The 15,348-nt window shown below is 39.2% G+C and overlaps 2 protein-coding genes across 5 annotated transcripts; one reads left to right on the forward strand and one right to left on the reverse strand.

Annotated features, from left to right (window-relative positions):
- The first annotated feature begins 1,389 nt into the window (after nt 1-1,389).
- moody (G-protein coupled receptor moody) lies at nt 1,390-12,766 on the forward strand. Of its 4 annotated transcripts, XM_089591908.1 has the most exons (9): nt 1,390-1,733; nt 7,426-7,510; nt 8,007-8,147; nt 8,221-8,519; nt 8,618-8,771; nt 8,849-9,051; nt 10,270-10,464; nt 11,395-11,461; nt 12,155-12,215. In XM_089591908.1, exons 2-8 carry the CDS (start codon nt 7,470-7,472, stop codon nt 11,412-11,414), a joined length of 1,053 nt encoding a protein of 350 aa, XP_089448034.1. In that variant the 5' UTR covers nt 1,390-1,733; nt 7,426-7,469; the 3' UTR covers nt 11,415-11,461; nt 12,155-12,215. The 4 variants fall into 4 exon arrangements, 2 of the variants coding, with proteins under 2 accessions (XP_089448034.1, XP_089448033.1); XR_016293030.1 differs by lacking the exon at nt 11,395-11,461 and having other exon boundaries at nt 10,270-10,610; nt 12,155-12,225; XR_016293029.1 differs by lacking the exon at nt 12,155-12,215 and having other exon boundaries at nt 10,270-10,610.
- On the reverse strand, nt 12,492-15,249 carry LOC106638268 (ras-related protein Rab-32A-like). The gene is made up of 5 exons (XM_014351365.2): nt 14,501-15,249; nt 13,796-13,925; nt 13,364-13,420; nt 13,057-13,286; nt 12,492-12,987 (listed from the first exon to the last, which is right to left on the reverse strand). The coding sequence occupies exons 1-5, from the start codon at nt 14,601-14,603 to the stop codon at nt 12,860-12,862; spliced, it is 648 nt and encodes a 215-aa protein (XP_014206851.2). The 5' UTR covers nt 14,604-15,249; the 3' UTR covers nt 12,492-12,859.
- Between the last annotated feature and the right edge of the window lie 99 nt (nt 15,250-15,348).

Raw genomic sequence — 15,348 nt, forward strand, 5'->3', positions numbered from 1 at the left:
GCTGTTACGCAAAGCTGTCGTTTATATAACATTATCTTTTTATACCTACATGCTTATAATATATAAACCGCGTCAAAGAATATATAGTTATTATTATGACTTGCTATACGTTACATTGAGTGGCTGCAGAGAGGAAAAACCTATCGACTTTATCACTTGCGATTGGTACTTTTTTTTTCTCTCTCTCTCTTTTTCTTTGCGAGCAAAAATTGAATTTACGAGCTTGGTTGCGATTACCCATTTATTTATGTTAAAATTTATGGGTAACTGATATAACAATGTGACGAGCTGTATACGTACTTGTAATATTTTAAATCAATTGATAGAAGATCCGGTGGGCGAGACGCAAAAGACAATTGCAATAATTACAAAATGCAATTTCGTTCAAGTGAATCAATAAAAGGATGTACGTATATATGTACACTCGATAAGGTACACGTATCGTAAAATCGTAAGAATTTTAACTGCCTCGTAGTCATGGCCCACCACCAATTAATACGTTTGCAATTAGTCTCACATATGTACAAGTACTTACAAGTACACTTGTAACAAGATTCGGCCTACGTTATAAAATTTAAATTGTTTCTCTTCTGTCTTGGAAACGTGAAAGGAGGTACATGTGGAGAAGCTATTGGCTCATAAGTATCATAGAGACACCCGGTCAGGAATCAGGTGCAATGAGGTACAGTACCGATTTCTCCCCTACCCCATCCGATCCTTCTTCGTTTTTTATTCCCACGAGTGTCGTGAGCAGTAAAAGAAAAGTGTTTTCAAGGGAGGGGGTCATTCGAAATATGATCGGCTATGCACTTTAGTTTTGCGGTAATTGCAGTGACCCATGAAAATAACTACTACTAATTTTGTGGTAAAACTACATACATATGTTCATTACAGTGACCTTTGATTTCGACGATGGCTCACAATTAGTAAAAGACTTAATGTTATACCGACGGCCAATCAGAATGGTTGAAATCAAGGTCACCGATTGAGTAAAGAATTACATCCATATATATAATTTTCCTACAAAATTGAAGTGCACTGTCAATGTTTCGGACCCCACCCCCCACCGGTTTGGGTCCTGATGATGACATAGACAACCCCCACCTCTTCCTCACGCTCGGTTCTCGCTTCCATTGCGCTTTTGACAGAATTTTCCCACTGTTGCTATACCTATATCAAATACAACTCTCCGTATGTACGTCTCTCCCAAGTCCTAAACGTAAACGCGAAGCGGTTACGCAGTCAGTTTGATGCCGGCTCTCTGCGCGCAAGCACGGCTCGAGCGGGGCACGAGTGTCGTGCTCATTCGTGAAAAGTTAACACCTCAAGATTTTCCGATCTCTCGATGCGATTGTGTACGCGTGTATATATATATATATACAAGTATATATATCTGTACATAATTACGTAGAGTCTACTGATCTTCGCTGCACATAAGACGACTGATTAAGTACTCCGACCGAGTGTTTTTTTTTCCTCCTCGCGCTATCATCGTGCGACTAATTACTTATTTTGTTTTTACCTGCACAACCCATGACAATAATCAAAATACAAGTATCCGTACGTTCATTAGTGTTGCTATGTATTTAAGTACTCGAGCGATGATCGTCTCCGGTTAAATAATTGGATATTACTCACGTGCAGTGTGTGTAATGTTTTACGTGTGATCCAAGTGTTTTTCGCATCGGTACCTACTTGTACAAGATTGGCTTTTCGACAGAGAAAACATTCCAGTAAGTCTACTTGATCGAATGGTTTAAGATGTACTTACATACTTGAGTACTATGGGTATATATATATCGACACTGTAAACGCTTTTCGATTTGTTTTGCTTTGCGCCCACGAGGACGAAAACACCAACAGTAATTTCAAAACGTAGCCGGTACACAAGACAAAAGTATCTTTACATCACATTTAATGGGAGGGGCATAAATCATAGTCAAATAATTTTATGCAGGATATACTTAAGGGATCAGGGGATATTTTGCTTCCCGAGCAACCACTACGCGAGTCACGTGGCGATGGTTTTAAGTGGCGCTCTTTTTTTTCTCTAATACAGCCCCGCCTCCCCTTCCGCTCTATATATCTCTGTAGCTTCTTGTTTACTACTGTGCGCCTTCGGAAAACGCATCATTCGACCTTATTTTTTCCTCTTTCCGGTCCTAAGGGTGACTTTAAGGACTTGACCACCACAGTTGAATGGTGATCGTTTTAACGAGCTTCATCCGCTCGCTTTTATATGTAAGTACAGCTCTCTTTTTCTTGCAGGACTCGAGTAGGTATTGGGAACAAGTTAGTAGTCTATTAACGAGAATACCTCGTATTTTCTCACGAGCCATGTGTTGAATCGGCTGAATCCGTACTTACGACGATACATACCCTACAACTGTGTATTTTTTCAAAAGATCGAATCAACAGGCACGTAACCGGTAGCCTTTCGCAGCTTACTTAATTTTTTTTTTTTTTTTCAGTTCGAGAGTTCACGCGGGCAAAAATGTACTATTTTCATTTTCTCTCGCAATGATTGAGCTTTATATACATCCTCGCGCGAAAACAATCATTGTAAATCTACATACCGTTGGAAATCAAAGGATTCCGGGAATCGTGGGAAAAAGCGCTGCACCGTTGTTTCAACAACACAATAAACAATTACACACGCTGCAGACAATAACATACATACGATACTTCCAATTGAAAAGTCCATACCACATACACTTGGCATGAGCTATACTCGATCTCTGATCCTGATCCGTCGTTCCTTTTCGATCGATCGCGGCCGCGCTCCATGTTCCATTATACTCATTTATATATCATGTACTCTCTAAAGTTGAATCAGTCAAATTTTACTGCGAATCAGTAAAATGTCGTTTACTTATCACAATAAGTAAACGACTTTTCACTTATAATTAGGCAATATTGACTAATTCGACTGATCTAACTTTAGAGAGTAGATAAGCAAACTTGGCCTAATGTCGGTTGGAGCAAGTTAACGCCTTGAAGGTTCTTTTGCTTTTGCTTTCATCGCGATTTTCACTCAAAGTAAAGCGAGTTACCCGTCGTGAAAATATACACGTAACGAGAGAGACACTATGCATGATTTCAATTCAACGTTCGGCGATATGTATGGGTCCACAACATCCACGACAGTACATCGTGGTGAGTTCATTCAAGAACTCAAGTATATATTATATATACGCCGGTAAAAGTACTATAGATGCTTTTGATGTTTTGAAACACAAAAAAAACGAAAATATTGTCGATGGTACACGCACGCGCGACGCGTGGGACCAACGATCGTATACCATAGGTCGGACGATGGAGCAGGTAAAGAGACGAAAGAGGAGAAGGTGCAGGTTTGTTGGCCAATGTATCAAACACCTCTGCGCTTTTACGCGGATGGACATTATACGTATTATCTCGTGGGCGACTCGTTTTGTTAGCTCATACATCGCGTCGTAGCACGAGAGTGAAAAACCAAGTGGCGGCCTACGCGCGCGTAATGTTCACATGTAGCGTTGGTCTTGCGAATAACACGAAAAATTCCCGATACACGCGCAATCGTATCGAAATGCACGGATATAAATTATTTCGCCAGACTTGCCCGTATATATTATACACCTGAATGTAAGATTGGGATTACTGGGAACTCGATTGCGCGGCCGCCACTGTAAAAGATCGGTACGCTTTCACTCCTCCCGTATAACGCGAGCTTGTACGATATAGATGTATACCTAACTTGGTTACCTATATATACCTATATGGTTTACTCGGCACACGTGCACTAAGTATGCAGGTATGCCACTGTGAGTCACACAAGCTCGCGAGGATTGTTTTGCCATTATACTTGGTCGAAAATCGCCGCAGCGAGCGGTGACGTCATGCTGAAGCGCGTCGCGAACTCCGCGCGGACACTCGACTCGTAACTGAGTATACGCTTACCTGGTGTGTTGGTTGATTTTTTTTTTTTTTTTTTTATTCTCCTTTCCCATTCACCCACATATAATATACCGCAATACTCAAGAGCGTCGACTGAGTCAGTCTAGTCGGTGACTAAAAACTCGAGAGTGCCGTTCTCAAAAAGAACGCGATTATGGTAATGGACCACTAATTATAGTTCCAGCTATTTTTTATTGTACATATACTATATGTATACGTATGCTCGTGGGAGTCGATGATGAGTAGTTTTGTTGTTTGACCCGTACTTTTGAGGAATCGTTTTAAAGAGCTCGAAAAACGTACATATATGTATCGGGTCAGATAACGACGTTGTGTTTATTTACGGCTCCGCGAGATTACCTTATCCTTATCTACACGTGGTTGATTCTTCGAATGGGTGTATGAAATGTTGGGGCGCGAAGAGTTGATTTCTAGAGATGTTTATACGCGCGATTGATAAAAAATCTTCGACACACTTTCTTCGGGAGGCAAGGAGAATATGGAGATTACGGTTACGGTAAGAGGTAAAAAGTTCCAAAAATACGCATTTGATCGAAAAACAATAATTTGACGCAAAGAAAAACACGTGTGGGTATACGATCAAAGCGAGGGGAAAAAAAGAGCGGCCAAACAAAGTTCCGCAGCTCGATGATTCGGTACGCGTGAATCTAGAAACGCTGGGTGTAGTGCCATAAAAAAAAAAAAAAAAAAAAAAAAAGTAGCTGTCTGCGCTCACGCGTCAATTGAGAGACGAGCGAGTTTGAATTGAAACTGTGGCAAAACACACGAGGCGAGAGCAAACAGCGAGTGTAAATAAAATACTTGAGAATGAAAAAAAAAAGAGAGAGAGCGAGGGAAAAAAATGTCACCGCTCTTGTTTGTACCGTTGGTGACAAGAGCAGGGGGGGGGGGAGGAAGAAAGAGGGATGGGGCCCCGCGTTTAATTTTTCCTAGTTAAGCTCAATCGAGGTTGATGCACCGTCGCTCGTATGGTGTACGGCACCGAATCCATGGCACGCCGTATATACAGCAGCCCCGCTATGTACAGGGCGCCCGGTCGATGAGGGCCTCAATTTCTCTCCGCGAGGCGCATAAGATCCCCCCTTTTTTGTCCTTTTCTCGAGTCAGCTGCCCCACAAGTATAAAACAAAATTACTTTCACCGCAAAATGCATCTTAGAAATATTATTTTGAGAAAAAAAATCCCGTTAATCTATTTGTTATTATTTAAAAAAAATTATGTACACACACTATGACTAAAACGTAAAACGTAGGCGCTTCTGTTACAGATACAATCGAAGATTAAACATGTACATTATATGTATTGTTTTTTTTATTTATATCGACTTTGTTACTTTTACAACGCTTGTAATCCTCTTATACTCTACTCTCGTGCAATTCCAATAAAAACTACCTATATACAACAAAAAATAAACATTCAAAATGCAAATTGTAACGACATTTTAAAAACTATACTCTACTTTTATACATTTGGATTTATAGCGTGATGTTTTGCTAATGTGGCGCCCCACTGAACGCTTAATTTATTTATCATTAGTGTATACTTGTAAATTGTAAAAAAAAAACTGCCCAAATTAGTTAGAGGCCAACTCTTAACGCAGTTTTCAAAACTTCGCAACGAGTGACAATCAAATATCACAACGCGTATACACTTTGCTCATCCTATATAGTCCAGATAGTTCAACTGTAAGAGTGAAAAACGAAACCAAACGGTATTATTTTATGAAGCACAGCCTCAGCCACACATAATACACGAGTAATAATCACACGACACGCTGAGCAGATCGTCTTGGTGTCGTCTTGCAACGTCAATGGGACGCATGAATGTACATAAAAAAAAACCCCTCACGTAACAGCGTTGTATACGTGTGCCCGTTTCCATATAAAAGTATCGGGCGATTAAAACTTACGCGGTCACATTATAGGCGCTTCTGCTTGATAACGTACAGGCGCGCGACAATGAGACGCTGCAATCGCATAGACAATAACCCGCACTTTCGTTCGTCCAGTATATGTACGAGTTTGATCGATGGCTCTGCTTTCAAGTGTCACTCTCTTTTCAAATACGTTTATAGGTACTTGAAAAAAAAAAACCAACTGCATAGGTCAAGTGGTATAGGTATTCCTCGTTAAGAATTAAAAAAAAAAAAAAAAAGTTTATATTTTTCAATCCAATTGTTCGACATTGTGACTTCTCGGAATGTCGTATGTACTGATGGGGAGGGGGGGGGGAAAGAAAAAGAAAAAGCTGCCGAAAAAAGGAGCATCGTCTGGAGAGAACGGGAGGAGCCGTTGAAAGGGCAATTCTTGGGACGATGGGAGAAAGAGAGGCCTTTTTTCAACGAGCCTAATTACGCTGAATTACACGCGTTCCTACGCAAACACGCACATTTATATATATATAGAACACATAAGCGCGTGCGTGTGCGTTTGGGGCTTTTATTGATTAATTATCTTATTAGACGCGCAGGGGTCCCCCGGCCGAGCGAGCGCGAGCTTTCTTTTCACCAGGGGATGTTACAAAGTGCTTTGCATTAGCGTAGTGTGTACATTATACTCGAGTCGAGTAGAGTCGTCACCTTGAACTCCTCTTCCTCGAGAGAGATGAGACAATTTACACGCGTCGTGGGTATATGTCCACATATTATACACCAGTTATGTATAATTATATGCTTGGACTTTATGTCTTGCGTTGCATGTCACACATAATATATATTTACAGCGTTGATTTGACGCTTAATTTTCTGAAGCGACCACGTATATTATTTACGCGCTCATTGGGCATTTCCTTCGATATATGGCTAACTGGCCTTCTTAGAATCGCTGTCTCGGATCTCGGTGCCTATGTCATGCAAGTGGTTAATGTTAACGTTGGAAAAATACAAACAAATGGACTGCAGTCGAAGATGAGAAGAACAATTATGCAAACCGATGAGTCAAACGGTAGCGAGTACCTGCGCGTAGTGTAATATTATAGCGAATCGCAGAATTTTGCGCTGATGCTCACTTAACTCTGTACGTGTTCGATCACAATAGAAAAAAAGATATTTACACACGATATGCGTGCCTTTCCAAATGCATCATATATTATACGTATCTTTGTGTATTATTTTTATGAACCAAGAGTAAAGTGTATTTTTGAGACTCATCCACGCACCTATAATGACAGAGTATAGCTCCATTTTGAGGCCGCGTAGATTTGAAGTTTATTTAACTTTTACACCTCTAAGTTGATAGTTTTAGAGTATAAAAATTCGGAAACGTAAACCCATGAGTTGTACAGTTAAATTAATTTTAAAAAGTTTGTCACCTTCGAGGACTTGTTTTTTCTTATTCTCGTATTGTAATTTCTTAAGTGGACATGTTTACGAAGACACATAATCAAAATTAATTATTTTCCTTTTTTTTCCTTGCATTTGATCATTTCATTAATTGTAACGTATTTGTTTATTTTGTTTTTTTTTTTCAGCTTAGCTTTTGCAGGACCGTCAGGTGGGCGGCATCAAACGTCAGATGGAGATGAACGATGGACTGATCGGTGACGAAGAATCGAGGTTCGTTGTATTAAAAATGTTTCTTTGAAATTACTTGGATGTAACATACAATATAAAAGTACAGTTATAATATTTTTCCAAACGCGTCCATAAATCGTGTCAACAGAAAAATACATACATTTGGCCATCAACATGAGAAGTAGATACATATACATAATTTTGTCGCAACGAATTCGTTCAATGTGTCAACGAGCTCTTTGAAAACCCCTCCACAATAATGTAAGCTCGTACGGGCAAGGGTACAACCAAGTGCACTTACTCCACGTATACGAATAAGCTTTGAAGTTCATGTGCGTCAGCGCATACGTTTAAAGAGATGACATACGATTATAACACAAGGCATATACGTTGTATACATATTTATATATTATTTTCCAAAGGTGATAAGTTAATTGTGTATGACGAGTGCATCGTGCAATCGTATTATATGTATGAACATTTGGTGAAAGTGAGTCCGCTGTTATTATACATAAATATTGTTTTTCCCCTCCACCAGGTTCTCCGGGCCGTTGAGAAATTTCACGGTCACCGTTGCGCTGACCATCACGATAGTCGGCATTTCCGGGAATCTCCTGACAATCATTGCCCTGCTCAAGTACCCCAAAGTGCGCAACGTCGCGGCTGCTTTTATCATAAGGTAAAAGAAGAACAACCGCGTGACTAATCGATGAGAAAAAATAAAAAAAAAAACAAACGTTGCTCACCCACAGCTTGTGCGTCTCGGATTTTATTTTCTGCCTGCTGGTGCTGCCGTTCGACTCTATTAGATTTTACGACGCGAGCTGGACGAAAAACCGCTTCTTATGCGTACTCGTGCCATTTCTGCGCTACGGCAACGTCGGCGTGAGCCTACTCCTCGTGGGCCTGCTCTCGATACACCGGTACGTCATGATTGCCCACCACGGGATTTTCAGCCGCGTTTACAAGAGACACTGGATCGCGGCGATGATCCTCTTTTGCTGGGTATTCTCGTACGGCATGCAAGTCCCGACTCTCATGAACCTCTGGGGTAAATTGTTATTCCCAATATCCTATACATGGGGGTTGTACAGTTTCGGGGGAGTACAACACCTGGTGTATGTATACATTGACATTGACTGTTTGCAGGAAAATTTGCTTACGACGAGAAACTCGGTACCTGTTCCATCGTCAAGGACGATTTTGGCCGGTCGCCCAAGGCGTTTCTCTTCATCATGGGCTTCGTCATCCCGTGCATGGTCATCGTCGGCTGCTACGCTAAAATCTTCTGGGTCGTTCACAAGTGAGTATAACGCGTGAGTCACCTATGTCAATCGCATCCCGAGGGTCAATTGTTGTTGTTGTTGTTCCCGCGCGCAGATCGGAATCCAGAATGCGGATGCACGCGGCAACGCCGAGCGGCAAGTCGCCTCACGCGTTGAGTAAAGACGCTCGCGAGACGAAGCAGCGACGGAGCGAGTGGAGGATCACCAAGATGGTCCTAGCCATTTTTCTCGGCTTCATCGTTTGCTACCTGCCCATTACCATTGTCAAGGTCTACGACACGGAAGTCGAGTATCCTGGTAATTATGCCTTCTTTTTTTTTTTTTTTTTTCTTTTTTTTCCTCGTACAGTCGTTCGGCCGTTTTATTATCCGAATCGTGCTCAGTTGAATCGAACGTGACATCTTTTTTTTATTTTTTTCCACGTGATTGCGAGTACATTATACTCGCTCGGTGTTGCACCTAAGTGCAGACGGTCACATTGCAGGAAGTTTGCGGCAATTAAACGTGCACTTGATGCAATCAATCCAAGACGACGTATACTTATTGGGTGACTCGCTCATCTAGACCTTGAAATGGTCAATTTTTTTTTGCACAATTTCAGCATTTGATTGGTATAGTAACTTGAACTTGAAACGGATGAGCATAAATTTATTTTCGTTTTGTTTACTTTTATTGTTTTAATTTTTGCACAAAGCCAAAGAAAAATAAACGAATCCCAATAACAAAAAAATTGACTTTGTTAGCGCTATGCTCGGCAAGTACTCTTGAAATGAATGACGTGGAGAATGAGCTGCAAGTACGAATCGGTAAATTGAGTTCATGGCTTTTTATAGAATCACTTTGCAGATCATAGTCATGCGACTCAGGTTTCTTTCAATTTATCGCGTATTACTGTACGCGTAGGTTAAACGAATAGTAATCACTATTTAAGCATCATTTGCATCATAGTTACATACGTACGAAATATCATTTTTTTTTACCAGAGGATTGGGAGAATAATCGAAAGTATAAGCAAAGTCAAATATAAAACCAGTGTCTAGTTGTAAAAAGTCCGTCTGTTACATATATCACAATCGAAAAAAAATATAATACAAAGTACGTGCAAGTAACATTTTGAAACTTTGAATGGCAAAGTCAACTATGCAAAATGATTTTTATTTATTAATTCAAAACAACTTTTGTCGTTTAATAGAACATTTGGATGAGATTGTAGAGAACAATTCGTTAATACATTCATGACAAACCTTAACTTTCAAAGTCCCAACGAAAAAAAAAAACTTTCTTTTTCTTATCATAATATAGTCTAGTAGTGAAACTTTTGGGAAATTTTTTCCCTTGTAAGCCTTTCGGAATCCCAACAGTCACGTTTTGATTTAAATCTGTGAAGTTTGAGCCCAATCTAATGTAATTAATTAAACGAAAAACATGGTTTACTTTATAAATAATCAGTTTATACGTGATAATTACTTCAAAGAACGAAATAAAAATTATTTAAAAAAAATGTTCTACTTGCAGAGTTCCACGTGCTGGGATACCTACTGCTTTACTTGTCGTCCTGTATAAATCCAATAATCTACGTGATTATGAATAAGCAGTACCGGCAAGCGTATGCCGGGGTTATAAGCTGCTCGAAGATCCGCGCCAGTTTCACGTCCCACGGGAGCAGCGCGCCCGGTCAGAACCACAAAAACAATTTCGGACATCACCAAGGTAACTACGACCCGCAGCAGCCCGTGACAGTCACCAAACTCTGATGAGCGCACACACTATGACAATCGGCGTTTTAAATCTCTCGCTCTGTTTCTCCTCTCGACCCGCGCGCACTACCACTGACACGGAGAAGCTTTCCTCCTTTCGTAAGTGAAGGGTTACTACATACTAGAATCTCCTCTGTCTTTCTGTCAGCTCTTTTTTCTTATCCTTTTTTTTAAACATTTGCGTCTAAAGTGGCGCCTCTGGAATAAGTTGCGAAACCCATTTTCGCATGGATACGAAATTATTGACCCCAACCATAAGGACCATTGACAATCAGATAAATACGTTTACCAATTGTTATTTTTTACTCTCGTAGTTTTAATTTTTCCCTATTTCTGGTCATTTGATGTACACGCATTGACACCTGAGGGAAAAGAGTTATTTTGACGCTAGGATCAATCATCCCTAAATCGGGTACAAAATTAATATTTTACTATTCTCATGAACTCGTGTGTGGGCTATTTTACACTATACGTCTCTTCTCATCCTCGACACAATTTTCAACTTGGGAAATAAAAAGTTATTTACATAGTCAGACTTGACCTTCTCAATGTCGAAATACCCTAAGTTTTATTTTCCAATTATATGAAATCGCTGTGATTAACACAAAGTGGTACACATCTCTGCGAACGCATGTGTTTAAATTATTGCAATCATCTGATGGGGTTTCAAATTGGTGTACGCGCAAATGAACGTACAGAGTTTTTTTTTTTTTTTTTTGCTTGTCGATAATCGTACAAATCTTTGTTCATAAAATGTGTTACTTGCAGTGTCGGTCGAGGGTGAGGGAAGTGAATTGACAGCTATAAGAATGTTGTGACGTTGCTCTTTCCTTTTCTCTTTCTGTCCCTTTTAGATTTCTCTTTCTTACAAATTTTTTTTCAGGATTGGCCGAACCAAGCTAAACACACACACACACACATGTTCTTCGTACTAACGCAGTTACCGAGAGGCGAGTAGCATGTTTTAAACAAGGTGGTGTTTGGTTCTAGGCTTCGAATAATCATTTAACATATGCCCATAACTTTAAAAAAAAAAATTTTTTTTTAACCATTTTATGCGCTTACTCAATTTATCTCACATCATTGGATAATTACTCAACTATTGGACAGTAAATGGTGGCCCACTCACTTACACTTCCCATTGTATCATTAACACATCTTTCATTTTCATTTAAAACGTATGCGTTTCATCAGAGATACGCTAATACACGCCCAAGTAGTTTTTAAATTTATGTTTGTTTTAGCATGGAAAAGTATCATTCAATAGCACACGTAGCACTAACAATTTGTATATTAACATGTTTTCGCAAGTAATAGCTTCATGAATAATTTATAGACTTACAAGTTTGTTGAATCGTAATGTATGCGAGTCAAGTAGAGCAGGGGTTTTGATTCCGAGCTAAACATGTACATTTACATTGTGTAATTTCCATTGCAACGTAAAATTAGATAAATTAAACATATACATTAATCTGAAAATTTTTTGTTTTACTCAAACGAGGGCTTACTTTTTGTCGCTTTACCATACATTCAGTGCCATTGTAATTGTTTTTCTTGTCTATTAATAATAATAATATTGTCAATATGTTTTAAGTATGTTGAGGTTTATCAAATAAATGTTATGAAAATACTTTTCACTACAGATTATTCCAAAGACTACAGTAAGACAATGGTGTCCACTGTATCTATTGCCATGAACTCCGTTAAAGATGCTGATCACGATGATTACATTTAAGAAGAAGCAACAGACAAAAAAGAGATGGAGGAAAAATTCGAAGAACAAAACGTATATAGACTGAGCGTCGAAGATGAGAAAAATCATGTTTTTAACATTTTTATGCTATTCATTGACTCAATTTAGGGCTTTCAAGAGGAAAAGTGAATCACGAACAAAAACGAATGTAGCATACATTCCATTTTATTTTAAGATTAATTAATTGTTTTTATTCACGCCTAGGCGTCATGTATAAACTCATATAAATATATACATCGACCAAAGAGTTGAGAAAGATGTACGTGTAAATAAGTATAAAATGTATAAAAAAAAAAAAAAAGGAAAGACGCACACGCATGTATTTGACAGCTATAATATTTATTTCATCATCACTTGTGTATGTGTTTTGTGAAAAATGTTTTGCAAAACGTATGTTATGGCATGCCGTCTCATATTACTAGACAATAATTATTGATAAACACCATACCGAACAAAACATGGTTAACATTTTTAAAAATGAATAAAGATCATTTTTACAGTACTCATTTCCTTATTATTCAGGAATACACCAAAAAAACTAATTCATGTTGAACTCGGAAAAAAGTCAGTGTTCGCTGTTCACCCATTGAAAAACTCATAAGGATTTACAACAACTTTTCTTCTGCGGCGCAGTGTTGTTGTCTCGAAGTCTGATGGATTCCCGTAGCGGCTCTTCGCTGACGGAATTAAGAATTACGTTAACCAAGTAGTTCATTGCTTTATCTGTAATTGACATACGTTGACAGGTGTGAGTTTTGTATCGGTCGAAAAGATAGTCAAATCGTTGAGTACCAATATTTGAGTTTTCCTTGGCGGAGGTGATGAACCACGAGCCAATATCGTTCTCCTTGCAGAACTTGACGATCTGGTCGTTGGTGACGGCTGCCTGGTTGATGTCGCATTTGTTGGCCAGCAAAACGACAGGGAGATCCCCGGTTTTCTCGCGGAGATCGGCAAGCCACTTTTTGACGGATCGGAAAGTCGCCACTCGTGATATGTCGAAGACCAAAGCGGCAGCCACGCTATGAGAAAAACGAATTGTTTGTCAGATCTCTCGAAGTAACGGAGGTCAGATTCTCATTTGCTTGTGTACACTCACGCGTACTTGTAGTACACCCGCGTCATGTAGCCGAATCGCTCGTGCCCGGCAATGTCCCTGCGAATTTCAATTACTTAATGTCTGAACATATTTTTAATCGTTTTAATTTGCTCCAGACAAATTAAAAATTACATCTTTTCAAGTAGAGGTTTTTAGAACATTTTTTTTCAATGAAAAGCAGACAGACCGTCTCATTAAAATGCTTCTCTCAAAAATTACTTCAAGTGTAGTAAACAAAAACTATTGCAGGGTTTTTTTTGCACGAAGTTTATTTTACATTTTAAACGATGAAAAAAAATTCTCAAACTAATTTTTCCACAAAAACTCTCATTTTTTGTGATAAATTAACCAACCTTGTATATACGCCAAAACTGGGTATTTTATCGTAACTTTTTTTTTTTTTTTTTTTTGATACTCAAGCCTTAGACTTACCAAAGCTGTAGATTGATTTTAGTCTCCGCATCCCAGTTGAGCGATTTAATCGCAAAATCGGCGCCAATCGTAATTTTGTAGTTGGACGAAAATTTTCCCTCTGTGTACCTTCTGACTATGGCGGTTTTTCCTAAAAAAAAAAAAAAATCATCTATGAAATCAGCCTTTTTTTTTAATAAAAAAAAAATCCTCAACAGCACTTGTGTCTGTTGGTACCCACTCTGAGTTCCCGTAGAACAACATCATAAGGAAATAAACTAAATATTCTTACAATGGGCGCCAAGGGTTATTTTTTTGCGCGCTTTTACACTTTGCGCCCATAGACGGACAAAGTATACTTTTCGTTTGGCCTTCCTCACTGCACTTTGCGCCCGAAATGAGAAAAGCGTCGTTTGCAACTCGGGCACAAACGTATACACATAAACCAACTTGTACAAGTTATACTTTGCGCCAATGGTAAAAAATGTGTACTATTCTCTCGAAAGAATAAAATTTACGTCAACAACGCTTGATTAAACTTATACCACAATACGATTTACCACTCCAACCTGGCAAACGAATAAGCAAACAATATCTTATCTCCAAGTTTATCTGTCGATGCTTTTTCTTTTTCCGTCTCGCTCTGTATTATTATTATTATTTTTTTTTTTTTTTGCTCCGTATACTTACGTACATATTATGATGTGAGGTACAAAAAATACTGACCAACGCCGTAGTCGCCAATGACGAGAATCTTAAAGAGCCGTTCCCTCTGGCCAAAGTTCGACAAAGTGTCGGAGTCTTGCCTCGCGACCGGTCTGCCGGACATTATTACAGCTTTTCCCCCGTTTGCCGGTGAAAAACGTCACCTCCGTAGCTAGTTGCAGTCCAAGTCTCCACACCGATATATACATCAACAAATCCCGTGCACGTGCAACATTACATTTATTTACGTTGCGGTAGAATATCTCCCATGTTTCACTTTTATCCGGTACTCTCGGCGTGGTCACACTCGTTTTAGTTGCTATCTATTGCATTTAATCACATTCACATGGGTATATATGATGAGTGTACCTTCGTTTGAAGCCAATAACAGCTTGGAAATTGAGGAAAAAACACACGCGATCGGTAGTACATGAAATCTCGAAAGTGCGATAACGAACAAAACGGTTATCGGTATATTATAAGTGCCGCGATGGCACCGTTCTTTAGTGCGATGTCAGCTGAATACGAGGCCCTCGACTGACAGATACTTGATTCTCGTATGTAAGTACCAAGAAATGGCTGGCACCTACTCTGATTAACGATCACGCGTGAGTGGCTCGAACAGCTCACATTAAGACTCGTTTGAATTAAAATTAAATTTATGACCCTTGAAAGTATTAAAACCCGTACACAAATGTATCTAAATGTTACAATGTACGATATGGGTATACCCAATATGTAATAACTATATTGAAACGATGCTACCCATAAAGACGATGGCAACCCAACTGGTTGACGAGATTATTTTTGGATGTAGGAATCGTGAAATTTTCGTTGGGAAAGATATACAGAGATCGTGAGTAGATTTT

This window comes from Copidosoma floridanum, unplaced genomic scaffold, assembly GCF_036245765.1.
Source record: "Copidosoma floridanum isolate Cflo_tuat_1 unplaced genomic scaffold, Cflo_Japanese_pri ptg000014l, whole genome shotgun sequence".
In the NCBI taxonomy this organism is placed as follows: Eukaryota; Metazoa; Arthropoda; class Insecta; order Hymenoptera; family Encyrtidae; genus Copidosoma; species Copidosoma floridanum.

Coding starts and splice junctions, on each gene's coding strand:
- moody (XM_089591907.1), top strand. CDS start 7,470: ATGGAGATGAACGATGGACTGATCGGTGACGAAGAATCGAG. Junction 8,772..8,848: donor ATCTTCTGGGTCGTTCACAA/GTGAGTATAACG, acceptor TCCCGCGCGCAG/ATCGGAATCCAGAATGCGGA. Junction 10,465..12,154: donor CAATTTCGGACATCACCAAG/GTAACTACGACC, acceptor TTTTCACTACAG/ATTATTCCAAAGACTACAGT.
- LOC106638268 (XM_014351365.2), bottom strand. CDS start 14,603: ATGTCCGGCAGACCGGTCGCGAGGCAAGACTCCGACACTTTGTCGAAC. Junction 13,287..13,363: donor CGGGTGTACTACAAGTACGC/GTGAGTGTACAC, acceptor TTTTTCTCATAG/CGTGGCTGCCGCTTTGGTCT. Junction 12,988..13,056: donor CAAGGAAAACTCAAATATTG/GTACTCAACGAT, acceptor TGTCAATTACAG/ATAAAGCAATGAACTACTTG.